Source organism: Uloborus diversus, chromosome 7 (genome assembly GCF_026930045.1).
Source record: "Uloborus diversus isolate 005 chromosome 7, Udiv.v.3.1, whole genome shotgun sequence".
NCBI lineage: Eukaryota > Metazoa > Arthropoda > Arachnida > Araneae > Uloboridae > Uloborus > Uloborus diversus.
Window position 1 is genome coordinate 146,645,781 of NC_072737.1, and position 27,166 is coordinate 146,672,946.

Sequence of the window (27,166 nt, forward strand, 5' to 3'; positions counted from 1 at the left end):
GCTGTATGCAGTTCTCTGCAAATTTGTGCTTCTTGTTATATATTTTTTTAGCACCATTTATATTTTTTCAGTAAAAAAGTTTTATTAATCCTCATTTAAATTTTTTTTATAACTAATGCAATCTTTTTCACAGAGAAACAAATGCCAAAACATCTACTCCAGAGTTGCCACTAGAATGTTTTTGAAAAATTCAAGCTTTGGCTCATACATTTTCCGAAACCCTAACATCTTTTAATTAGAAACTTCTATTTTTTTTCATTTTTGTATTTGCTAATATTGTACTTAGTTGATTACTAATCATAAAAATAATAATGTAAAAAAATGAGATACTTACTGAAATCAATCTGTTAATATTTTTTTCACATTTAAGTCAATTTTTAAAAGAAAAATGCTGTAAAAATTGTCTTCCTTAAGAAAAAAAGGCGGGAGTGGAGAAAAAAAAAAAGAGAAGAAGAAAAAAAATTAACGCGTGTGATGCAATTTTACAGATGGTCCAAAACTTTTTGAGAAGTCAATAAAAATGACATTAAGAGAAAAATTAACATTCAGGGCTAAATCGGGGTAAAAAAAATTTCTTCCCAAGAAAATCGATGTATATAGCAGGGTAGCTCAAAGTGGATCACGTGGCATCCTGTGGTGCCGCAAGAAAAAGCAAACGGTGCCGTGGAGTGTCGATGTCTTTTGAATGTTTTGTTATTTGATGTTTATATTCACCGGTTATTGTCGACATTTTCCAGATTTTCGATTTTCACAGTAACATATATTCATAATAGAGTTAAACTAAGGTGCCGTGAGAATATTCTAACTCTGCAAAATGTGCCATGAATTGAAAAGTTTAGGAACCGCTGGTATATATATATATAGTCACAGCATTGAGTATGAAAAAACCCCTCCATTTTAAGATTGCTTTGCCAAAAAATTATATTTCGGTGAAAGCATTATGTATCATGACTAAAATAGATAATAATTGTAACCCTTTCATCAAGAAAGAGCAAAAATCAAGTACTATAAATAAAACAAAAAAAACCCTAAGATCTGTATAGAAGAACTAAGATCTTAGGGGGGGGGGGGATTGGCAGTCTTCATGTGTATCATTGTAAATTCAGGATTTTTTAACAAAAGAAACTTATCCCTCCTTCTTCAAAAATATTCATACAAATATGTTTGCCAACATTCTGAATTATTCGAAAAAACAACCGAAACTGCTAGTTGTATTCGTAAAATACAGTATTAGGTAGAAAATTTCCGAAATCCACTGTCAAGAAAAATCCGTTATTATATACACTACACACTTTACCCAGAAAGCTAATGCATAAGGCATCAGGCATTCAAGCGTCTTCCTGATTTCACTTCACTCTAATCTCTGGAGGCCAGACGATATTATGTTTAACTCTGAATAAAGTGAGGTGCTCATCCCGTATTCTATTCCTCCTGCAGCACCGAAGATGCGGAGAGCATATTTCGTGAAGTGGATGCTTTGAACATGACGTCACCAGGTTATGTGTGGATTGTATCTGAACAGGCACTTTTGGCTCCCAACAAACCGGATGGTAAGAATAATTTATTCATCAAGTTGCTGTTTTGTCGGGATTTCTATTTCAGAGGGCTAGCGGCCGGAGCATTCCGAAGTAAATTGTTGGTCGCTTGCTGCCTGAGCTTGTAAATTTTTCTAAATATTTTTAAGAATATTAATTAATATTATCTTTCAAATATTTTAGAATAATGTATGATATAATTATTCGAATTTAATAATAATATTTGAATTGATTACAAAAAATAATCGCAATATTACTCTAATATTAATTTAGAAAGCTTAAAGGGAAGGGATTATGTATTTATTCATCAAGTTGCTTGTTGGGATTTCTATTTCAGATTTTTAACAACCGCAGCATTCCTAAGTAAATTGCTGGTTGCCTTCTGTCTAAACTGTCTGTTGTTAACGAGGCTAAATTTGAACCTGAAAATTCTTTTTACGTCAGCATTATGTATTTTTTTTTTATATTTAAATGAAATTCATCAGGGACCCATTCGCTAGGATTTATTAGAGCACTAGCGGTACTCGCACGGCTTGGCCCGTAATAGAAAAATTAAGAGGTATTTTGGTTCGCCTGTACATTAACAAATAATGTATGGTGAATTTTCTCGCCAATTGGCTTGTACCCATGTTACGGTTCCACGTTATGATAATTTCGTAATTTACTCGTCCATCTTATGATATTTTTGTTCTTAAAATCGGAATAAAAAAAGAAGAACATCGAATTTTCAAAAAATCGCTTCGAGGTGCACACCCCCATGCTACAAACTAACTTTGTGAAAAATTTCATGAAAATCGGCTGAACGGTCTAGGCGCTAAGCGCGTCACAGAGATCCAGACATCCAGACATCCTACAGACATCCTCCGGACAGAGACTTTCAGCTTTATTATTGGTAAAGATTTAAAATTCATAAACCAAGCAATGAATAGGTGCGAGGTTTCTAAGGCTGTCAAATATCAAATGTCTGTACTTGTGAATTCCTCTAAATTATTACTAGAACATTAAAAACCATTATTATTATTCTAATAATAGTTTAGATACTACTATTCTAATTAATTAGAATAATATTTTTAAAAATAGTCCAATTAGAGGTAGAGATTTTGTTTTTATCAAGGTGTTGCTTTGACGGTATTTCTATTTTCAAGTGTTAAGGATCAGAGCATTCTGAAATAAATCGCTGATTGTTTGAAGTCTAAACTTGTGAATTTCTCTGAATAATTACTAGAAATTATATGTATGGCAAACCGGTCACACAACTCAAAAAGAAAAATCATTGGAGAAAATCAAGGTTTTACGCAATAGTAGTTTTAAGTGATTTAGTCTTACAATATGACAGGGTTGGAAAAAACCCGAGTTTTAAATGGAAAAAAAGCCCATGGACCCAGGGTTTTTTTAAATAAAACCCAAAAAAACAACAACTAAAGCTGGGGTTTTTAAAGAAATGTGGGTTTTTTGTCTTTTTTTAGGGAAAATGTGGGGTACTTGTAGCATATTGTAGCGTAAGTATATGGACAAAGCAGAAAAATTGTCTTGGGGTACAAAAAGCTGGAAAGTTCAGCGTTTTCAGAAAAAAAGCATAAATGACAACGAAACCCAGGAATGGTGAAGTTTCAGATTTTTTAGTTTCCATGATTACCAACAGTTAAGGCAAAGTTTGTAATGCAAAACTACTGTAGAACCTCAAGTAGTTTAAACTTTTACAGAATTCCAGCTTAATCAGGATATTTCTCTGAATTTCATGTTGCCTGTTTTTCTATTTCTGTGTACAGAGTAAAAAAAATTAAACTTTTTCGTAAGATAATGAAAATACTGTTTCTGTTTTCTGTCCGACCGTTTCACTTCACTTCACTCTCCGGGGGCCCACTGTACCTATCACTAAGTGATTTAACCAGTTTAGGACCCCCGGAGCTTTATTTCAAACATTCAACATATACATATAACAATGCACACACATACAAACAAACAAGATCACAGACAATTACAGTACATATTGACAAACAGACATAGAAGCACAAAACAATTCGAAAAAACCATGCTATAAAACATGATGCTGAGAGGATAGTAGAGTAGTCAATGGGTACATAGCAGGCGAGTTCGCCGTTACAAAAGTACATTTGATTATTACGTCGTGAGTAGTGTTGTATAGTAATACATAATGCACTAAAACTGTGAATGCGTAAGTATATACAAGTTATAAAAGTAATACAGTATAAAACCAATAAATGCCACCGCCGTCCACCACCAAGCAGCATTCAAATGTGATAAGGAGTGATTTCGGATGTGGAATGCTGGTGAAGTTGTCATTTCAGCGCCGTGGCAAACGTGTGTAAAAAGTAAAATGCCCGGAAATGGGCGATCGTGACAGATAATGATATAAATAGTTAGAATTGTACCGAGCTAGCGAAACGCCGTTACAGGCGTACATTTGTTTATGTTGTGGTGGTTAGTGAGAAGAGAAAGGCATATGTATAAGAATTGAAAGGGATACACAGTGGATGTACGTAACACAGGTGGGTTAGCTAAGGAACCTTTCACACTGCACTGCATCTGGAACATAGTTTGGGGAATTGTTGGGTACAGGGCTGACGACGTCGTCGTTACATACAAACTTATGTTTATATTACGATGATGAATAGGGAGTGGAATTTTAAAAATGAACAGCTTACAAAGTAGTTTAGTAGTAGTAGACACAGACACTATGAATATCGAAGCATAATAAAAGTTACAGATGCTATAATTTGAAACGACTGTAAGTACGAGTATAATAAAGTTACAAGCGGTGCTTAATAATGCTGCATGATGCAGAACAATAAACAATATGCAATTATACAATAATAATAATAAAGCTATAAAACGGTCAGTGAGAAAAGTCCAACAATACCGAGAAAACATTAAAAAGACCGAAAGACACGGTTACTACAGGGGGAATGTGATGGGCAGTTGATGGTTGGGAAGGTACGGTAGGAGAGCGATTGACACCAGCACTATAAACAAGTGAAAAGCGAAGATTAAGATGAATCTATGAGATGAGTCTATTCAGCGCTTTGATAGAGGTAGCCCTCTGAAGAGAGGGTTTGGAATATGCTGTTAAGGAGCCCTGTAAGACGTGGGATTGATAATGCTTGCAGAAGACGTTGATTTTTAGAGATTGAGGGCGGTCTGCGTATGTGAAAACTACTTGTTAAGGGGCAGTTAAAAACATAGTGCTGAGCTGTGCCCTCCTCCCCGCATGCACAATTAGGGGAATCTATAATGTTGAACCGGTGCAAATATGATGGGAACGGGCCGTGGCCAGTCGCCAGAACGGTATGGCAGCGGTGTGAGACTCGAGGAGAGGGCCTAATTGTGGGAAACAACTCGTGTACCACGCGGCCCGTCTCCGCGTTGTCCCAACGGTACTGCCAATCCATTCTGAGCTGGTGCCTAAACAGATTTTTACGGTGAGACCTTGGAAAAGGAACATCCGCTCTTTCCGGGAGGGTTTGTGTGTCAGCTGCCAATTTAGCGAGTCTGTCGGCTTCGTCATTCCCATAATTTTGAGAATGACCCTTGATCCAGTAAATTTCGAAGTTCTTATGAGATGTTAGGATTTGAGATTGGATTGACTGAACCAAGGTATTTCGATGAAATATACATTTTATGGCCAAGATTGCCGACAGTGTCCGACCGTTTGTGAATCCTGTTAATTTCTAAAAAATATACCTCACATGAAAGCCTTTTAGCTAGAGTAGTTTCCTCTGTACAATCTACAAATATTGAGAAAATCAGACGTGACAGGATTTAGTCAAGAGATAGTTAAGAGATTTAGTTAAGAGTTAAGAAATACTATTAAAGTTCAAAATTCATTTTTACGTCCATTGTCTGTGGTGGAGAACAAATAAAATAGAAGTTTAAATTGTGAAAGTATTTAAATTAATTAATTTTTTTTTAACTTCTCTGAAAATTTTTAAAAAACCCAAAAGGGGGCTAAATAATGGGTTTTTTAAATAGGTTTTTTCAAAAAAGAAAACCATAAGGTCCATTCCAGCCAACCCTGCAATATGAGCAAAAAAAGTGTGTGTTTATTGGTTAGCTTTTGTTATTAAAATTAATAACGCATACTCTAAGTTCGAAAATATTCTTTTGACTATAGCAATTTTGTGCCACCAAGCACCAGTTATGTAAGCTAACTTTGTGCGACCTCTGCGGGAAGAAAGTGCATTAAGTTTAGATTTTAAATCAGTAATTGGAACGTTTTCCCCAAATTTTGAATTGTGTCACTTTCTTGCCAGGGGGCGATATTACGAGTAGTTTGTTAAATATTTTATTCTGTTTCAACTATTAGGTGCAATCGGACTAAAACTCATCAATGCAACAGATGAAGAAGCTCACATCAAAGACAGCGTCATGGTGATTGCCAGAGCATTTCGCCAACTTTACTACAATACGTCCACCAACATCGAGTCTGCGCCCAGTGACTGCAGAACGCACGACAAAGATTGGGAAACGGGTCTTAAATTTATTGGGTTTGTATTACATCTAGTTCTACCTACACTGTTGAAAATTCAGGAAACTTTTATGGTAAATATTACTGTAAAATGGAGTGTTTACAGTACACTAAAAAATTGCAGTAAATTGTACCGAAAAAAATTTAACGATTGCAGTGCAAATTGATACACCACGTGAATTACAGTGCGAAGCACATAACACCGTATTTCACTTTACTGGATGCTTCGCAACTCGTATGGTGGGCAGCAAAGCCGCCTATCAATCCGAGGGTCCCGAGATCGAACCTCCTGTTCGCATTTTGCGTTTTTTAACTCCCGTTTATTCTACCGTAATATTTTGCAGTAAAATAGGATTTTACGGTAAAAGTCACTGGCAACATGAATGCCAGTAACTTTTACCGTAAAATTTCAGGATTTTTTTTCAAGAGTGTATCAGTCGTTCAACTGAGTTCTAGGGTCATTTCACGGTATTTTTGACATTTATGTAGAGTCCGCTACGAGACCTTTTTTTGCTATAACTATTTAATCTACTGCTTGAATTGCAAATTATTTTAATTTGAGTTGGTGTGTTGGCAGGAAAAGCTCAAAATAAAATAATATCTTAATCAAACAGCATAATCAAGCATTTATGGGCAAAAAAAGGTGTCGTTACGGACTCTACATAAATGTCCAAATTACCGTGAAATGACCCTCTAACGGAAATACTTTTTTCGATGTTACAAAAAGAAGATAAATAGCATCCAGTATTCAGTATACATTGTGTCCCTGGCATTCATTTGAATTTTGACGTCTTGAATTCAAAATATGTTCTACGCAATCCCAAATTGAGATAGGACCCTACTCGTTGGATTTCTTGTTTAGAGAAATGGAATGGAAAGTTATGATTGCGAAAAACATAATTTGAATTCAAGACGACAAACTTCAAATGAACGCCAGTGGCTGGATGCTAAATGTTGTCATGGATGCTGAATGTTGTATGTTGGGTGCTTTTTTTTAAATTAAAAACACTGAACACCAGAGGTAAAAACTGCTACACAGTCGTGGGAAGTCATGTATTCTACAAAGGCTACCTGCACATGTGAGCATCAAGGGAAATCAATGTGCAGACTTCCTGGTCAAAGAGTGCAGGGACTTGATTCAAAACAGAACAACTATTACACTTGCTGATGCAAATGCTGTAGCTAAACACAGAACATTCACGCATTCATCAAAAAAGCCTCTCATTATAGGCTTTGATTTGCCAATAGCTATCACATCGACAATTGAAAAACCTAGAAAACATCATTATAAGGGCATGAAGATCCATCTTGATAAATCAAGATCTTATGTCCAATGCAAACACTGAACTAATATTCAGCTAATGCCCAACCACATATTGGAGTGCCCAGCAATCACCAATAAGGATACGAAAACAACAACACAAGAAGTACACGTCTCTTCTTTCCCTACCATTTTCCATTTTATCCTTAGAAAGTTTTGTTACGTAACTGATTATGGTCTTCAATGTTTTCGTATATTTCACTACTCCGAAAAGAATTTCACTCCCATAAAAATGACAAGGAGTATTTCTGCTCCATGAAAAAAATCCTTGTTTCCCGTCATTCTTTTAAGCGAACGCGGTTTTTCTTAAGTTGTTTTCTTAACCTTCAAAGAAAACACCGTTTTTTTTTTTTTTTTTTTTTTTGCTTGAAATTATACTATAGAATATTCTGCAGTGCACTGTAGTTCTTTCATAAAGTGTCTGTTCTACTTCAAGGTTTTTGAAGGAGGTCACGCTACAGAACGGAAGGACGGGCCGTGTTGCTTTTGACGACAAAGGTGACAGAATAGATAGTGATTACGACATCATCAATATTATCAACGGAAGGCCTTTTACAGTGGGAGAATATGTCTACTCTCAGGTAAAGAGAAACACTTCAACACGTTTCTTATAATTTGGAAGAAAAAAAATGCATACATGAAATATACCGCCAGCTCAGTCATTTCCAGCTGAGGACTGCAGTTTCGTGCTTATTAGCACTCATCAGCCCGGCATAGGAAAGTGACTGAGCTGGAGATGGAAAACCTCTTAAGGAAGCCAAGAGTGCCAAACAAACTGGTAGCTAATATAGAATTAGCAACGAAACTGCAGTCCTTGGCTGGAAATGACTGAGCTGGCGGTGTATTTCATATATTTCTGCTTTAGCCCTGGCTAATGGGCGGTAATTTACTGAATATACCTTGCCTTGCCTTCAATCTTCGAGTTGAACCGAACCATTGCTTCGGTTACTCGTCTGGTCTGCTAAATCTATATTAGCTACCAGTTTGTTTGGCACTCTTGGCTTCCTTAAGAGGTTTTCCATCTCCAGCTCAGTCACTTTCCTATGCCGGGCTGATGAGTGCTAATAAGCACGAAACTGCAGTCCTCGGCTGGAAATGACTGAGCTGGCGGTGTATTTCATGTATTTCTGCGTTAGCCCTGGCTAATGGGCGGTAATTTACTGAATAAAAAATGCATGTTGGAAAATTAGACAACTGGTAAAACTAAGAGTTTAAAACTGTTCAGTGTGTTTATAAATTCTTACAATGATAAAAAAAATTCATTTGAAAAAAAAAACATTTCAAAGTTAAACATAATAATTCCTTTTTTATTTTGATCTTCATCTCAAACATTTTTCTCATAACGTTGATACCCTTCTACTGTTTGACCACCAATGAAATGGAGAGGCAAACATCCGGTTTAGATGCGGAAATGGACGCATCTATTAGTTTGCTGGGATGTCCACTTTTGCAGATGTGTGTTACTCTCTAACCTGGAAGCAAAGTCACATAGAAATGAGCAAAACACGCACATCATTTTTTTTTATTTATCCCTTCATTCAGGCAGACTCGTGCTAACTGGTCGTTGGCCAATTCCATAGCAACCGTGGACAGACAGTATTTGTGCACTTTTCGTAACTCTGAGAATATTTAGACGTCTTTCAACTTGGCATCAGGCACTAGTGCAGTCAGAATTTACCTTCTAGTGGATAAGGGTTATAACAGTCCACATAGGAATAAAAACTCATAGCAGCGTTAGGAATAAGTATTAAAACCAAATGTTCTGAGAGGGTTGACCCTTAAACTCAATCCAATGGGGAAAACTTTTTATCCGGAAAGGGTCAAAATATAAAAATAATTATGCATAAACTTTTTTCTTTTAAAATAAACTTTCTTTATCCGTGCAGGATTTTATAAAGGCTCTGTATGTGAACATACAGTTTAAAAAGATAAAATAGTTTGAAAATTTGATCTGGATTGACGAGGGTCGGATAAACGATGTTCTATTGTACTGACAAAGATACCTGCGTTTGGGCGCCTGCCCTTGTGTTCCATACTGCTGTGGGAAGGTAAAAAGAAGTATTTTCAGATTTTTCAATTTTACATTTTTTGCATTTTTTTATCTATTGCACTTTAACTTTACTGTACAGCTTGCTTATTTGGTTTTCGTTGAAAACAAAGCACGAAATAAAACTAAAAAAATGTTTTTAATTCTAAAGACTATTTCTATAAGCTTGGTGCGCTTTAAAAGGTTTGATATCAAATAAAAATATGTTTTTTTGATTGCAACACTCAAAAATTGAAGTTAATTTTATTATCATTAGATTTATGTTAATCCTGGAAAATAAAATTAAAATTAAAATTTGAAAAAAAAAAAAGAAATATAGGCGGTATAGTAAAAGCTATTTGTACAGAGCTGTATACCGCCTATTTCTTCTATGAAATAATTTTATTTTTTACTTCAGGATTAACGTAAATCTAAAGATATTAATATCGACTTCAATTTTTTAGTGTTGCAATCAAGAAATCATACATACTTAATTTATTTCATACTTTTAATGCGAACCAAGTTTATATAGAAATAATCTTTAGAATTTAAAAAAAAAAAAACATTTTGGCAATTTATTTCGAAATTTTTACGTTTTGAAATTTATTTGAGGTGTGACTTTAAAGCCTATTTATTTGTTACCTATCCTTCTTTGGAAAAAAAAGTATTGACTTTTGTTTTAATATAAATGTAATGCACATAGAAGAAAATAGTTTGTAGTATTTAGTATTGATCTCTTTCAATGTTGTTGATTTGTAAACTGGAATTTAAAAGTACTTTTGATCAAGTATAGTGAAAAAAAGCTTTCAAAAACTCTCACAAACATATGCTTGCTTATGTTCAGCCCTGAAACTAATTTGTTGAATTTATTAATAACTAGCTGCATTGCCCGGCTTTGCACGGTCTACCTCTAAAAAAAAGTTATGTCAAGTGACGCGTGTTCAACAATCAGGATTCAATAAGAGAAAAAAAAATCTGTAAAATTTCCCATCAGAATAATCATTCTCAAATAAAAAAAACGCCAAATCAAAAATTCCCGAATAACTTAAACGCAATACTCCATAAATACGGCAAAAAAAAAAAAAAAAAAAACTCTAATTTGAATTCCGAAACTTTGAATTCAAATTATGTTTTTCGCAATCACGAGTTGCGACAAGACTCTACTGGTTAGAGTTATTGTTTCTAGAAATGGCTCCCCCGTCCAAGCATGTCCCTCCTCCTGGGTGCTTACGTGTATATAGTTGTGTGCGTGTGTGTGTAGGCTTACGAGTGTGCACGTAGGCGTGTTTATGTTTGTAAAGGCGTACGAGCGTAGGCAACTGTGTATGAGCATGCGTGTGTAGGACATGGACGCCACCGCCCAGCAAAAGTGGATTCCGGGGGACAGTGCTCAGGAAAAGCCGCGCCGCCGCCGGTGGACGGTGGTGCTGTAGGCCTGGTCCAAGCTGAAAAAGGAACCGGAACATCAAGGACTGTCAAGTGAGAACAATAAGTAATCATTTTTGCCCAAAAAAAAAAAAAAAAGAGCGAGAAGATAAATCGTCAAGTAATAATCAAAAGGGAAAATTTTTATCTCAAAACAAAAGCAAAATTATATTTAGTCACAGTTCAGAAAAAAAAAAGTGGCAACCTTCTGAATTGTTTTCAAGCTAATTTAAACTGAGATTGTGCAAGCGATACATTTTCGACATAAAATTTCTATTAAATTAGGCTTAATAACGCTTTTTAATTTTTTCCCGGTGATTTTACAGCTCTTTTGTTTTGGAATTCGAAGGAATGAACCTCATGGGTATTTTTAGCAGGCTTTCGAATGACGTCGAAATCGAATTGGTCGGATAATTATTTCGGGTAGATAAAGCCATTTAATACCATTTTCGGGTCTTAAAATTAAAATTCGAACGGTTAAGTTCTTTTTCGGCTTTCGAAAATCCGCCTACGTTCCTTCTCGGGTGCCCAAGTACCTCCTTCCCAAATTTGGTCGAGATCCGACGTAAACTGTGGATTTGTATAGAGAACATACACACACACACATACATACATACATACATACATACATACATACATATTCGCAACTCCAATACACTATAGGGGGCGCAGCAGCCACTGTCTAATGGCGGATGAAAAAGGTAAAACAAACAAACAAACAAATGCCGTAACTCATAACTTGCTTTGACGCTTTGTGAATGACAGTAATTTTTCATCGTGTTTGTGGGAAGCTTTCTTTTCTATTCTTCTGAAATTACATTACACCACAAACTGTCTGAAGCCTGTAATTTACCCCAAAGAAAACACGTGGAATGGAATGTTCTACCTTTTTCGGTAGTATTGTTAATCCAATAATCAGAAGTTGTGAATATATATTTTTGTTTTATTTATAGATTCATTCCTCATTGATTTTTGCAACAACTAAAACGCGGAAGTATGGCAACTCTAAAATTACTATTTTTTTCATTGGTTTTGGCAATAATTAAAAACCAGAAGCAAAACGCAGGGATTATGACAGAGAAAGTAAATAGAAAAATAGGCTTTAAAAAACGTCAAGTTCGAACTAATTTTCCTATTGTTAGCATGAAATCCAAAACGATTTTCTTGAAATATCTCGAAAACCGATTTTGCAGGTACTGCCGTTTACCTTCCCAGGGCAGCATAGTTGTAAACAATATATCCCTTTTTACTGTTATTATTTTGACTATCGCCATTAAAAAATGATGCGACGGAATAATTTTGAAATCTTTCATCAATATAAAAAAAAAAATCCTTTAATTTAAAAGTCATGTATAATTTATCCATACGCGTGCTTAATATGTTCCCCGCCCCCTATTTTCCCGTAGTTTGAATGTCAAATGACCATGTCCGTCAACGTGCAAGATATCGTGTGGCCGGGTGGTGAAACCAAGAAACCAAGAGGTTACATTGTGCCAACACATCTCAAGGTAATTTCATTAAACATTTTATGCATATTTAAAACACTTGTCACTGACTGCTTGCTATTTAATTCCTGATGTTGTACTGTACTGAAATAAATAACAAACATATTTTTCACGCAAAAATGTCTCAATTTCCTTCTTGTAATCTAAACATTTTATTGCAACAAAACATTTTTAAAAAGGAGAGAGAGAGACGGACAGCAAATACAAAAGCTCCAGATTAAAAATTAAAGAAACCAAAAATCAGGGAACCACTTTCAGAAATAAAAAACGTGCCTTCGGGCAAAGCAGGTATAGGATTTAATCAATTTATAATCTCTTGACCCGTGTGCTGACTTAGATTTTCTCTTTCAATAGAATAAGTATAACTTTAAAAAGTTATTTTTTAGGATGGCAACTATTTAGTCTATTAATTTAATCAGTTATTTCTTTATGTTTAACAAACAAATGTGCTGACTTTAAATTGGATAAATACAACTGTTCTACATTCTCTTTTATAATGGCGTATAGCTAGTCAACTATTTTAATCATTCATAACTGCATATTTGATTGGCAAATGTACCAAATCATAAATAGTTAAGCTAACCCGCTTTGGGCCCCCTGGTAGGACAAAGCGGGTTTTATAAATGTTTGTTAAGTTTTATAATAAATAAATATTGGGTTTGAAATAATACAAAAATCACTTTTTATTTTGAAATTCAAGAACCCTGCTAGGAAATAAAACCGAAATTGTTATGATAAAAATCCAAAAACTACATTTTTCTTCAAGTGTTCTTCGAAAACCTGCAAGCATTGGGCCACCCTCCCCATGTAAGCAAATATATCAAATTGCCAAAATCGGAAAGAAAAGTGTAATCCAAAGCTACGCGAACAAAATGATTCTGCAGTTAAAAATGTAAATGCATTTCCTTTCTTTAATAACAATCAGGCCCGCGCCAAGCCTGATCGGCGCCGTCGTGCAAATGTCTTTTGAGCGCCTTTATGCAGCGGCGGTTTGGCGAAAATATAGTAAACACCTGGAATGAGATTTTGAAAAAATGGAGAAAAAAATACGTTTGGCATTTACTTTATTAAAAAAAGAAAGCAATGTGTAAAAATGTGCATTTTATTTTAGATTACAGTTTTTACTTCATTCTACATTATATTCGTACATTAGAAGTTATTTTTAATTCAGTTGCTCCTCTGATATGTTAATGCATTTTGGAAAGAAAATGTCAAAGTAAACTCCGCTCTAAACATATCTTTAATCTCTTATTGATGAATAATTAACCAAACTTTTATTCCTGTTAAAATACGACAACAGGGTAATCATTATATTTCTAAATTGAAGTTTTGTGGATATCCTATCTTAAAATCAAAAACTGAAATCCCTACCCCCTTCCGGTAAAACCAATAATTCTAAAATACGGAAGGCATTGAATATATCTAAAACAAATAAATTGTCCAATGCTTTTTTTTTTTTTGACACATAAATAGTTAATGAAAAAATGGGGGAGAGAATCTAGTTATTGAGATCAAGTCGTTACTTTTTGGAACTAAATAGTTAACCAAAATTGTTATCTACATTATACAAATGTTAAGCACAAGTAAAATATATGCAAATGGGCTTACATATTTTTGACATATGATAACATGAAATAGTCGAATTGCAACGAACAATAATTTAAAAAAATAACAAAAAGATATTGCACAAACCATAATACAACATATTCACCTCAAGATCCAAAATGGGTAATAGAAAATTTCTTGCGCCTCATATACTCAGCTACATATTCACGGCTCCACATTAAGAATAAAAAACTAATGTATGATTTAATTAGCATCACGTGTTTTAAAGTGTAAAAGATGCGCTTTTGAATAGCGTGTTTATACACAATAAGGCAATAATTTTTCCTTTTAGATAGGCAGCGAGAGAACTGTTTGTTTCAATGAGTACTGTAATTTCACCGCCACCATTAGATATAATCAGGGCCTGATGAACACTCGGTCCGGCAGGTCCAAGGACCTGGGCACCAAGGGCTAAACAATGTGGTACCTTTCTACAGATTTTTGAAAGCTTCCACATGAAAATGTGCAGATTTCCTTGTGAGAGGGGCAACGAATTTTCCCAGGCCCTGAATATAATGAAAAGTCCAGTTTTATTTTTTGGTTGAAGAGATTCCCTCCATTTGGAGCATTTTTTATCGATCGAGCTCGACGTCTTTTTGATTCTGGCGCCGTCGTGCGCAATAGCACGACCTCGCACATAGGGACGGCGCGGCACTGATAACAACAACATCTTCGTAACAGCACCACATGAATTAATTTATAATGCTATTTTTCTCATTCCCTTTCTCAAAAATATCCTGAGAGAATGTCCTCTGTTCTATATTTACTCTGTGTTCCTGCTATTCTAAACAAGCAACATTTTAATTCGCTTTTAGAGATCACGAGATATCAATTTTATACGTGCCGTTAGTGATTGCAATACCGGGATATGGGTAGACCGAATACCGGTATTTCGAGCTATTTTACAGTTTCACAATACCGGTAGAAGCTGAGATAAAATATCGGTGGTAGAATCCATGTGAATTCAACAAGGGCTGTAACATGATGATCTCGGTTTTTTTTTTTTTGAATTTAACATATGTTAAAATTCATAAAAAAAAATAAAAAAATACGTTTATTTATTTTTTTTTTTTTTTTGTTTTGACCAAAAAAATTTCTGGGCCGAGATACAGGCCGCCAAAGATGGCGGTGCTGTCATGATTTCTCACTTGGGATTTTCGTCAAAATCTTTAAAGTACATCATCTCAGGAACGGTAGAATATATTTTGTTGCGGTTTTTTTTATTTAAAAGGATATTTTTTCTCTAATTTTCTTGGTTTCCTTGTTTAATAACATATGCTACATTTTGAAATATGTGCTTTAGTTTTTTTCCACAGTCTTTTAGAAAAAAAAAGTTTAAAATAATGTTTTTGATTTTTCCCCAATATATCAATTTCAAAAATTTTTATTTTTTTAGTTTATTAGTACCACTGTGTGAGCACTACGTTCCCTGAAAAGAAGAGCTTCCACTTTTTCGTTTAACAGATTTTAGAGGCATTTGAAAAAATATGGGTTTTTTAAAGATTTCTTTACATAATTGCAGACCTGAAAATTCAAAAAAAAAAAATTCCGCAACAAGTGGCCAGAAAACACTTTTCAATGAATGTATCATGTTTCTTACTATTGCTGATCTTTTTATTATGACATTGTTCCTTCATTAATAATCGTCCACAAAAAGTTTTCATTAATCATGCACTTGTTTCACAAAAGTTTGAAATATGGAAAAGAAGCAACAAGTTTTTGAGGAATTTTCTAATAAAGGTATAGCATTTTTGGTCCGGTATTGCATTCCCTACGTGTCGCCAACGAAACCTCGACAGTGTCTTTTAACATTTCTCATAATTCTAGATCTAAAAACTCAATAAGCAATTGAAAAAACATCTGTTAATATTTTACATTGACCATCCTTCTTCTTATACGGGAAGTAAACAGTGTATGTGAAAAAACGATTCGAAGTTTTGTTAATTAAATACACTATGCTACGCTTGCAAGTGCTAAGCTATAATCATGTATAGTAGCAGTATAAGGCAAGATTTTACCGTACATATAAGGAAGGGTGGAAGATAGGGTTGACATTCGCAAAGCTTCTGCAGAATACAGATGAATTGGTAGGTCTGAAGCTGCTATTACGTAAAAAATGGTATTCATGTATGAAAAAAATTTTGAAAAAAAAATAGAACCGACTTCAAAATTGTTCTAAAAAGTGAAAAATAATGTTATTCTTTAAACACCATCGATAGTGCTTTTAAATATAATTTTTGAAGTTGGCGCAAAAACAAAACGTAAAATCCAGTGTAACCATGCTTCGTTCATATTTTTTTTCAGAAAAGCATCCAAAGTTACGAACGAAACATTTATATCGTTATTCAAATATGCAGTCATCAATGCATAATGTATGTGATAGTGAAGAAACTGGGTCTGGTTAAATTTAGAGTTGTATTTGAGTTATGGCTGTGAATGATTTTATCTATCGTTTTTGCGCCAACTTCAAAAATTATGTTTAAAAGCACTATCGATGGTGTTTAAAGAAAAAAATTATTTTTCACTTTTTAGAGCAATTTTGAAGTCGGTTCTTTTTTTATTTTTTTCCAAAAAAATTTTTTTTCATTCTTTTTAGTGTAAATGTAGGTATTTCAGAAATAGTAAGAAGTTACCATCACGAAACTTCACATTTTTTCTTAAAAATGCTCCATACTAAAAAAAAAAATAAAAAAATTTTATTGACACGCGTTAAACTTTAAGCGATTAGCACTAAAAACTTATCGTTGTTCCTCTCTGGAAATCATGTGTAGTTAATTTAATTATAACCATTTAAGTATTGCTTTTTTCCTAACTAATTTACATTCCACAGCATCTAAGTTGCTCATGATGCAATCCTGTATTTTCTTATTTAGCCCCGATCATCTGTTATCGGCATAGATGATAACGAAAAAAATACTGCTGTAGTTGAGGCAAACCTAACGGTAGCATTGTGAAGGCTAAGCAGATCCTAATTACTGCATCACCTCGCTTCCAGGTTAGGTTTACCCCTACTATGGAGCAATAGCACTGAAGAAAGGAAGATTTTGATAATTCACATAGCGTTACTATAAATCAGCAAGGTTACTAAAATAAAGTTATTTACGCCAAAAATGAGACGACAGTGCCAGATTCCCCATTATCGAAATATCCCTTGAAGAAATTTGTTGCTTGCTTCAGAGAAGCCTTCATACAAAATTATCATTACAATTACTATTAATGTTACTGTTGTATGGCACCAAACTTTCATAACAATGGTTTTCATATTTAATCTAATAGGGAAATTGCATGAAATTTATTGTTTTTTTGCCCATAACTTTTTTTCTAAAGGACAAATATGGTCAAACAAAGTAATGGGACCTAAGTTGAGCCATCCCCTATCCATTACAAAAATAATCATCAAAATCGGTTCACTAGGTGAGACGCTGTAAGTGGACAAACAAACAAAAAAAAAAAACATGCATATGGTATGAACTGATAACCGCCTCCTTTTTGAAGTCGGTAAAAAAAAAGCATTAACAAATGACATTTTTTGATAGAATATATCCTGAAAAAAAAAGCGTCTGGAAGCGTTTAGTTTTCCATTCACATCTTCAACACTCATAAAATAAAACTATTTTCCCCTATTTTTTACAAATGTTATTGATGTAAATCACATTTTGTAGGTGGTCACAGTTGCGGAAAAGCCTTTTACGTGGATCAGAGAAGTAGAAGATAAGTCACAGTGTTTGGAAGATGAGATTTTCTGTCCTCGAAGAAACAAAACAAACGGTAATGCAACTTTCTCCGTAATATTTCATCAAAACGATGAACTACGAAAGACTTTCGTTTTGCACTTTTTTCAGGACAAATGTTGATTTTTGTTTTGTTTTAGGCACATCTTGATACTCTGCAATAGAGGCGTTTATCATCAAAACCAGTTCAATCCATGAATTTTCAAAAACAGTTCTTTTTTTTTCGTATTTTTTTAAAATAATTTGATACTTCTTTGTATTTATAAGTGGTTCCCAACCTGGGGGCTATCGCCCCCAAAGAGGAAACTTGGCTCCTCTAGGGGAAAATGGATTCTGGAGAGGTGGTAGCGGGAGATGAATATTTAAAATATAATATAATATCAATAAAAACCCGGCGAAAATGTAAATTGAAAATGCATACGAAACTGATTGTTCATAGTTCAATCAGACAAGGAACTTAAAAAAAAGGGGGAGGGTGCAGTTTAGATGCTTCCTTTTTACATCCCGGTTGAATCTTAAGGATGTGTTTTATCATTCATTTTTTAATATATATTTAAAGTAACAGTGTTTTTTTTATTTCTCCAAATTTATTTCTACTTTTAAGAAAAATAATGATAATTTCATGGAAAATGTTCCTCGGTACTGTTAAGAACTTCACTGAGCTTAGTTAAGTATTTTCCTTTAAATAGCTAACAGTTCGCTTTGTAAAAGAAAAGAAAATAATAAATGAAAAGAAAAAACCCGACTGCGTGGAAACGAAAAAAAAACTAAAAAGAAAAGCATATAAGCCCAGTAGTTTAGAATGTTATTAAGTAATACTGAATAACTACACCATTGAAATAGTTTTATAATCGAAACACGCATAAGACAAATCATAAATACTTTTTTCTTTTCAGTTTTGTTGGTTTTTACGCAGTCGGGTTTTTTGTTTTCATTTATCAATTATTTTTTATTTTACACTTTTAATTTATTTTCATTGACATTAAGCTCATGATGACGCGAGCTCGGAAACGTCGTTAATCAAATCTTTCTCGCAAAACTAAAAAAGCCCGTCAAGAAATTACATGTCACAAAACTCAGTCCTCTGAATTACGACAAAAACAAATGCAACATGTGAGAGATGAAAATCGAATTAGTAGACTTAGTAAACAAAAAAATCAGGCAGTTAAAACGGTACCTGCATTTGTCGCACGCAGGTAGCGTGCGACACATGATCCCGAACTAACAATATGGCGACTGCTTGTTGATATGCTGAATTTTGATTGCTGTAAGAATCATCAATATTGGCCAAAGCGTTAAGCCTCTACAACGCCACATAGGAGCAAACATACATACTCATTACAGACTCATGAACACATTACTTTCCTTTGCGTCGCGCATGAGAAGTCGGGTAGAAAAAAACTTAAAAGAGGTACATTTATTTATTTATTTATTAAGATTACTGGATAAAATTGCTTTATTATACACATTGTTTTTTTTTTTTTCAATTTAAAATGAGGCATTTATATTTTTAATAACATGTGTTGTCACTAGCACCAGCTATGTTTTTTTTTTTTTTTTTTTTTCAAGAATAAAAGGGAGATGGGCGATAAGTTTCAGTCATCTTCTAGCAGGAAGTGACGGATTAAAAAAAGATACTGAACCACTGGTCTATACTATCACGCCACAAGGACTCTTCGTTTCCTATACGAAAATTTCTTCTTAGAACTCGGCACTCTAACATGTCATACCTTCCATGAAGAACTATCATTTCAATATACTTTTGGCGCTTTAGCCCATCGTTGCCCACACGAAGCGAAAAAAGTTCTGACACATTAAAAGACTTCGTACACACAAAATATTATCGTTTGAAAATATAGTTTGGCACTTTAACGTTTCGTCCAGCCATTGTAAAAACTATCCATTGAAAACGGTTGCAGACAAGTCACTATTTTGTAAAATGCATTTTTAATAACAACATTTAAAAAAGGAAATCCGTGACATTGTTTATGATTTATCTGTCAAAAATATTTGTTTGTAGTATCAAATATTAAGATTGAAAATCATAAAACAAAAACGAAACAACTCCTTAAAATAGAAATAACATACAAGATCGACTTTTTGAGAAGGACTTTTAGACATGGCATGAAAGTGACGGAGCAGTTTATCAAATTTTGTTTAAATTCATCATCTGGTAAGGATTTTTGCATCAAATAGACCCATATACGTACCTTAATGGAAACCTTACATGCATATATGTATGAGTGTGTGTGTGTGTGTGCACTTATTATCATTATTATTTTGATCAGGGGACGAAGATTTGCATTGCTGTAAAGGTTACTGCATGGATCTTCTAAACGCTCTGGCCACCGAACTCAATTTTACGTACAGCCTTTATCAAGTTGAAGACGGACTGTACGGAAGTTTTGATTTTGTAAGAATTTTATTTATAAACATCAGTTTTTCATTAAAAGCTTCTTTTAAATTCTTTTTTGAAAAAGAATGTCAAAAATAATTTTTAAAACAATATTTTTTTTACATATTTTAACATGCAACAATATAAAACAAATTAACAGCTTATTATCATCAGTTTAACAAAGCTTTGTCCTCTTAGCCTATCTGCTTTTATTTTCATAGTCATGGGAGCCTTAAATGCAAGAAATTTGAAGTTAGCCAGCTCATGTAGATGATATTAATACATCAGTGAGCTATTCCTTCATTATAGCTCATTGTTGCACCCATTAACTCAATGTAGGGGAATGTGGGGCAAAGTAAATTAATTACTACAAGTAAAATTTTTCAAATTGAACAAACTGAGAATTTACTTTGAAATTGCAGAACATAAAATGAGAACAATGCATTTTGTAATACGACTTGCATTGACTTTTTTTTTAGCTGTAAGTTTGTATTTTAAAACACAAGTGATGATTTAAAAAGTTTTCTCACTAACTACATTATTTTTGATGGTTGAAAATATTTTTCTCCGCATGAAAAATAAGTAAGTGAATAAATAAAACAATTAATAACATTATTTATAAATTTAGTTAACTTTTTAATAAGTAAACAAGTAAGGGAATAACCAGAGAATGTATAAGAAAATAAGAGTGTAAATGTCAATTTACTAATCAATTTGCGAATATGGCTTTGATTCAATTAATGAATGCGTAAATAATGAAATAAACTACTACATTTTGCCCCTCATGCACTTAGAGCACTATAGTTACTCTATAATTTACTCTAAGTTACAATGTGAGTGTCAAACTTTGAAAATAGCTAGTATCATCATATACCTTGATCTTAAAAGTAAACTATTTTCTCTCAACTATATGTTTAATAACACATTTAAAATAGTACAGATAGGTGACGCTGCGTAAAATATTTTGCCATTTCACCACCACGCTATTTCACTTTACCCCACGCTCTCCTATTTCTACAACATCTAAATAAATACAATAAATGCTATCTAAAAAGTAACTTTCAATTGTGCAAATAATTAAATAACTTTCTGTTAATCGTTCAGGGTAAGCACTTTAACGATGTTTGTAGTCTGACTCAAGAGATCCTTAACTACGTTTTTGATTGGTCGAGGCTTTTTAAACTGGAGTTCAATCCTTCGAAGTCTAAAGTGATGATGATTCACAAAAAATCGAGGACAGTCGAGAAGATGGACTTGACTCTTGGAAATGAACCTATTGAAGATGTGCAACAGATGAGGTATCTGGGTATTATCGTGGATAATAAATTGCGATGGAGACAACACATTTCGTATGTGTCCAACAAGTGTGAAAAAGTTCTTCTCGTCTTTATGAGAATTTCCAAAAATGTTTATGGTGTGAAGACTGACGTTCTTAAACTAATCTACAAGCAGGGCATCGTTCCGCTTATTTCCTATGGTTCAAGAGCTTGGGGGAACTCCTTGCGGAAGAAAACAAATAGTAAACTCCTCAGAAGAGTTCAAAGAAGATTTCTGATTCGAATTGTTAGGGCATACAGGACAGTTAGCTACGATGCACTTTTTGTTATTTCTGGACTTCCGCCTATCGATTTTGTCATTCTAAACGAAATTGAGGCCAGGGGTATGATGTCCATACCTCGTCCATGCAATTTTTTGAATGGCAAGCTACCCATCTCCAGTTTACCACATCCTTCGAATAGAAAGCCCATTACTGTTGTAAATTATGACAATATCATTCTTGATCATTATAATTTAACTTGTTTTACGGATGGTAGCAAGTTGGAAGGCAGAGTTGGGCTGGCTTTTGTTGCATATGAAAATGGGAATGGAGAAAGAAACCGTCCAACATCGCATACTTGATGAGTGCTCTGTTTTTCAGGCAGAGCTTTTGTGCTTGAATCTTGCAGTAAAATGGCTTCAGAATTTCTATAATACGTCTGGAACTGTAAAATTTATCATATGTACTGATTCATTGTCCTCCCTTTTCTTATTATGCTATCCAGCTAGCACCGAAAGACTTGAGGTGGAAGTTCATTCTATTCTTAGTGCGCTTGAAAATGTTGCTAATGTTCATTTCATCCTATATTCGAGGTCATAGTGGAAATTTCGGCAACGAAAGGGCAGACAAACTTGCTAAGCAAGCGACAAGGCGCGGTATTGACTTAATCATGGATATTCCTGGGTCTCACTGGAAGTTATTGGCAAGGGAGAAAACTATCGCAGACTGGAACACGGAGTATCTTGCCTCCTCAAATGCACAGTGGACAAGGAAGTTCTTCCCTACTGTTTTTCATCGTCAGTAGTGCAGCTATTTTTCTACAAATTTTAAACTGTCTCAATTTCTCACTGGCCATGGAAATTTTAAAAGTTACTTGTTTAGATTTGGCATTTCGCCAAATTTGCTTTGTGACTGTGGAGTTGGCGAGCAGAGCGCTGAACATGTTCTTCTGCACTGCAGTTTACAAGATGGCCCTAGGACTGTCTTCAGAAAAGGTTTGGCAAATTTTTCCTTATGCCGGCCGCCTGTTTTCTCGAATCTTGTTAAAAGATCCGAGACTTTTGTCATCTTGTCTGATTTTGTTAACAGTCTAAACTTTTAAAGTTTCAACTTTTTATGTTTTTTTTATACTTACTCTTGTAAGCCTCGTGGCATACTGTGTGGAACATGAGGAGTTTTTAAATTGTATTAAATTTGAAAAAAAAATTGTGCAAATAGTTTAGAGCGATGAAAGGGTGAATATCTGGTTAAGTACTAAATTGATCATGGTATTCAATTTCTTTAGAAATAAAATTGATAGGGTGGTTTTTTTTTTAAGTAGGGGCAAGGTCTACTGACATGATATAAAAACTTGGGACGAGCTGAATTGCTTTTTTTTTTCGAGGCAAATTTATTACTTTCTAAAACAAAAGAGTCGAAGTTTACTGCATGGAATGTTTTCGGATCTTATTTGGAAGTGTTTAGGAAATTAATCTGCGATTAAAATTAACACTTTTATGGATGTTTGCCTTAAAAATGATTTTTTATTCCAAAATTAGGTTGTTTCAATCTACTACATCATTAATAGGTGAAAAATCATTTTCTGAACTATTTAATAGTATTTATTTGCAAACCATTACGAAACCCTAATTTATTTCTGTTTGAACAAATAGAAACTGACTTTAAAATTTCGATACGGGAAAAAAGTAGATTATTTAGGCAAACAAAGCTTGCTCGGATGTCGTGTGTTTTAACTCTCATTTATTCTACCGCAAAATTTTACAGTAAAATGGGATTTTACGGTAAAAGTTAATGGCAACATGGATGCTAGTAACTTTTACCGTACAATTTCAGGATTTTTTTAAACAGTGTAGAGTTAGTCGATTTGGCAATTGAGGCATCCATTTGTCTCGGTACAAACATAAAACATTAAACTACTCCATAAATTTTCAGAAGAAATTATTTCCTGACTGAAGATAAAACAAAATGTTAGAGTTTTTGTATTTAGGATAAATGAAAGGAGTTTTTTCTTATTCAGGTGAATGGATCAGAAAAGAAAATTTGGACAGGAATGGTCGGAGAGTTGGTGTACGAAAGAGCAGATATGGTAGTGGCGCCACTTACTATCAATCCCGAACGATCTCAAGCAATAGAATTCTCGAAACCTTTCAAATATCAAGGCATCACTATATTGGAGAAAAAGGTTATGGAATACACTAATCATTGTTTACTCATTTTGATTTTTCCAAAATCTGCTCAAATCTTGATGAAAAACGTCGTGTCTCCCCAAACAGCACCCCAAGAGTTCCACGCTGGCTTCTTTCTTGCAACCTTTTCAAAAGACCTTGTGGATCCTCGTGATGGTATCGGTTCACGTCGTAGCTCTGGCTCTGTATTTACTTGATCGCTTCAGCCCCTTTGGTCGCTATAAACTGCCCAGCAGCGACGCAACGGAAGAAGATGCTCTAAACCTCTCCAGTGCTATTTGGTTTGCCTGGGGAGTACTGCTCAATAGTGGAATAGGTGAAGGTATGTCATGATTGACACTGAATACAAAATGTTCACTGAATAAATATTTCATTCGTAGATCACTGAATTCAATTTTCTTTCAACAAACTGTATGTTAAATTTCATCAGAATTATGTCAAAATACAAACACAAAAAACTCATTGACTGCCCATAGAATGAATAAACGCAGCACAAACTGAATTAGACGCGAAAATTATAAATATATTTTTACTGTTGTCATAGCTTATTTAAAGAAATTACACAGATTAAAAAATAAAGCATAGAGTAACATTTTAGTTATTTTTTAATAGTTTCACGCAATACAATTCCTTTATTGAGCTAAAGCGTGCAGCAGAATGACACCATTTTTTTTCTTCTCATGCTCTCATTACACCAAAAAGTATAAATGGTATGAAACGGGGCGAAGCACACTGTATCAGACCTTCGTGGCCTGCTTAATTTACCACTCCAAAGCCGCTGACCAATTTCAAATCTAACCAAACATCCAGTAGGAAAGTGGGGATTTAAAGTGACCCAGGTCGCACCACGAGCAGAGCCAAACATTATATCACACAGTATAGATGGTAATAAATTACTTCCTTTTGGAGTAAATGGAAACACGTTGCATATGGAAACAAATCTCATAACCAAACTTTTGGTGACTTTTAAAACAAAACTATTGGTGAAAGACGACTACACATAGTAGGAAATGCGGAGGTTTCCGAGCAATTGTAGGTGACACCATTGTTTGAGGATGGCGCTGTGGAAAAATTCCTTAGCGAAGTTAAGCGTTCTTATATTGTCCTCCTTAGAAGAAATCGAAATGAAAAAATAAGTGATGATAACTACTTTAACTTCTCATCTAGAATGTTACTAAAAACATTTGGTAATGAAATCCCATTTTTCTGCTATTTTTGCTAAGCACCTTAACTGTTTTCATTTACCCTACACATACTGTACCGTGAGATGGATGGAAACAACTAAGTTTCGATATTTTCTATAGTTTTGAAACACAAATTCATTAGATTTTTAATGTTATGCGCATTTGGACGCATTTTGCATAAATTTCCAAGTTCTGGAATACTTTCTCAAAAGTTAAATTGGTTAGGCACTTGTTCATAAATCTTGAATATTTTAACTGAATTTTTAGTACATAAGCGTGAACGTAAACCATTTCCAAAATAAAAAAGACGTCTTCGACATAGATCACATACTTAGTAGAGAAATTTTTGTGTTGCTATTTCAGCCACAAGCATATAAGAGACTTATGTTTTATTGTCACGTGTCATTCCATTGCACCGCCGAGCTGCAATTGAATGTATGGATGCATCTTTTCGCAAGGCCCTAATGGTAGTGAAGATCTTATCCGATCCTTAAAGAGGCCATGAGAAGACACTTTGCAAGGGAGAGACGGTATTTAACTACAACGTTAATTCACCAAAGACAGGAGGGGGGGGGGAGGGGGTAAGTGAAACACTTGCTTAAAATAATGCATAAAACAGCCCGACGGGATATTACAAAACTAATAATAACAATGAATTGGTGTGCCAAAAGGATTGCGAAGACCTGTCACGTGACAAAGAGGAAAGTTCTAGGTCTTCGCAGAGCTTTTCTCGAGATTCCAAAAGGGATTCATTCTCTCTACGGCAATATCTCCTCAGACATTTCTACTCACATATTCCAGTTCAAACGTTCAGCAATTTAGAATTGTATCTGAGAAACACTCCAACGCGTCGTTCATTCTCCTTGTTGTTTTAGAATATAATAAATGATTGATAAGCTGCAATTCCATATTTTTCTTCAGTGTGCATTCCATTTTTATAATTGGTTTTGTTTTTCTATTATTTTTATGTAAACTGGTATCCCTCCCCCCCCCCACCCTATGTTTTTTTTTTTTTTTTTTTGCCCGTACTTATTTTTTTTTTGCTTTCTTACTTTGTTTTGTGATCAACTAATTCCAATTCGTTTATCCTTCACTCTGTTTAATCTGCTTTTCTTTATTTGTTACATTGCTTCGGTACATAATTTTTCCCGTCAGTAAATTTATTGCTACTTTATTCGGAGTGGTTTTATTTTTTGGACAATTTGCATTGTTTACGAGATTTCTTGGAAATTTATTAATTAACGGGTTTTTTCCTATTGGAATTTCGTTATGAATTTCGGCTCCATGTATCATTTTGTCTTATATGTTTTGTTAATTTCCATTTTTTGCTCTTTATACTGCCTTCTGTTCTACCGTATTGCTTTCCTCGGTTGAGTTTTCATCCAAAAGCTCACACTTTTTGCATCGAAAAAGGTGTTCCTTGTAACACCGAAACAGGTGTCTGTAGTAATTTGCAGTTTTTGTGAATCAAAACGTTGGTAATTCATTCATTTATTATGCTGAATCATTGACTTTGTTTCAGGAACTCCTCGCAGCTTCAGTGCCCGTGTCCTGGGTATGGTATGGGCGGGCTTCGCCATGATCGTGGTAGCATCCTACACTGCCAACTTGGCAGCTTTCCTCGTCCTCGACAGGCCAGAAACCTCACTCACTGGTATCAACGACGCCAGGGTACGTACCCCCCCCCCCCTCTCTAAATCCGACAAATTTCTTCGTTCTCCTTTCTTTTTTTTTTTTTTTTTTTGTTTCCAAATGTGCTACAATAAACTATCTCCAAAACGAGTCAAACTGATAGCAAAACGTGTCACAGTAACACAACTGTGAGTCACAAAGGTCACAGTTACAAACTGTTAGAATTGTGACTTCTCACATCAGGAGTTACGTTATGACACATTTGTGACATGTTTCATGGAAAATCATAGCGATGTCACTGTAACATTTAATTTGTTACCGGCCACTTGTAGTATTAACCCTTAACAGGGTAAGTGCGGTCTCACAGACTGCTCAAAAGTTCATACGATATACCCTATTTCATTTTCAGTCCAATTGAATGGTTTTTCCCAATAGCTTTTTGTTTTGTGACCTTGAACACCCCCCTTGCGTATCGTTATCTTTAGGCAAGTGCATCTGGTTTAAATTTCATTGCATTCTTTACAAGTGGTCTGTGAGACAACACCTCCTATTCAGTGTTACAATTTTCGATACTAGTATACATGGCTCTTAATGTTAG

The 27,166-nt window shown here is 34.5% G+C and overlaps 1 protein-coding gene across 1 annotated transcript in view; it reads left to right on the forward strand.

The window, feature by feature from the left end:
- LOC129225556 (glutamate [NMDA] receptor subunit 1-like) overlaps positions 1–27,166 on the forward strand; it is an 82,970-nt gene that overhangs the window by 23,471 nt on the left and 32,333 nt on the right. The window contains exons 5-13 of the mRNA XM_054860001.1: positions 1,438–1,550; positions 5,860–6,040; positions 7,779–7,923; positions 12,200–12,301; positions 17,566–17,671; positions 19,932–20,047; positions 23,584–23,748; positions 23,840–24,074; positions 26,459–26,607. Coding sequence (XP_054715976.1) covers positions 1,438–1,550; positions 5,860–6,040; positions 7,779–7,923; positions 12,200–12,301; positions 17,566–17,671; positions 19,932–20,047; positions 23,584–23,748; positions 23,840–24,074; positions 26,459–26,607 — 1,312 coding nt within the window. The remainder of the gene's footprint in view (positions 1–1,437; positions 1,551–5,859; positions 6,041–7,778; positions 7,924–12,199; positions 12,302–17,565; positions 17,672–19,931; positions 20,048–23,583; positions 23,749–23,839; positions 24,075–26,458; positions 26,608–27,166) is intronic.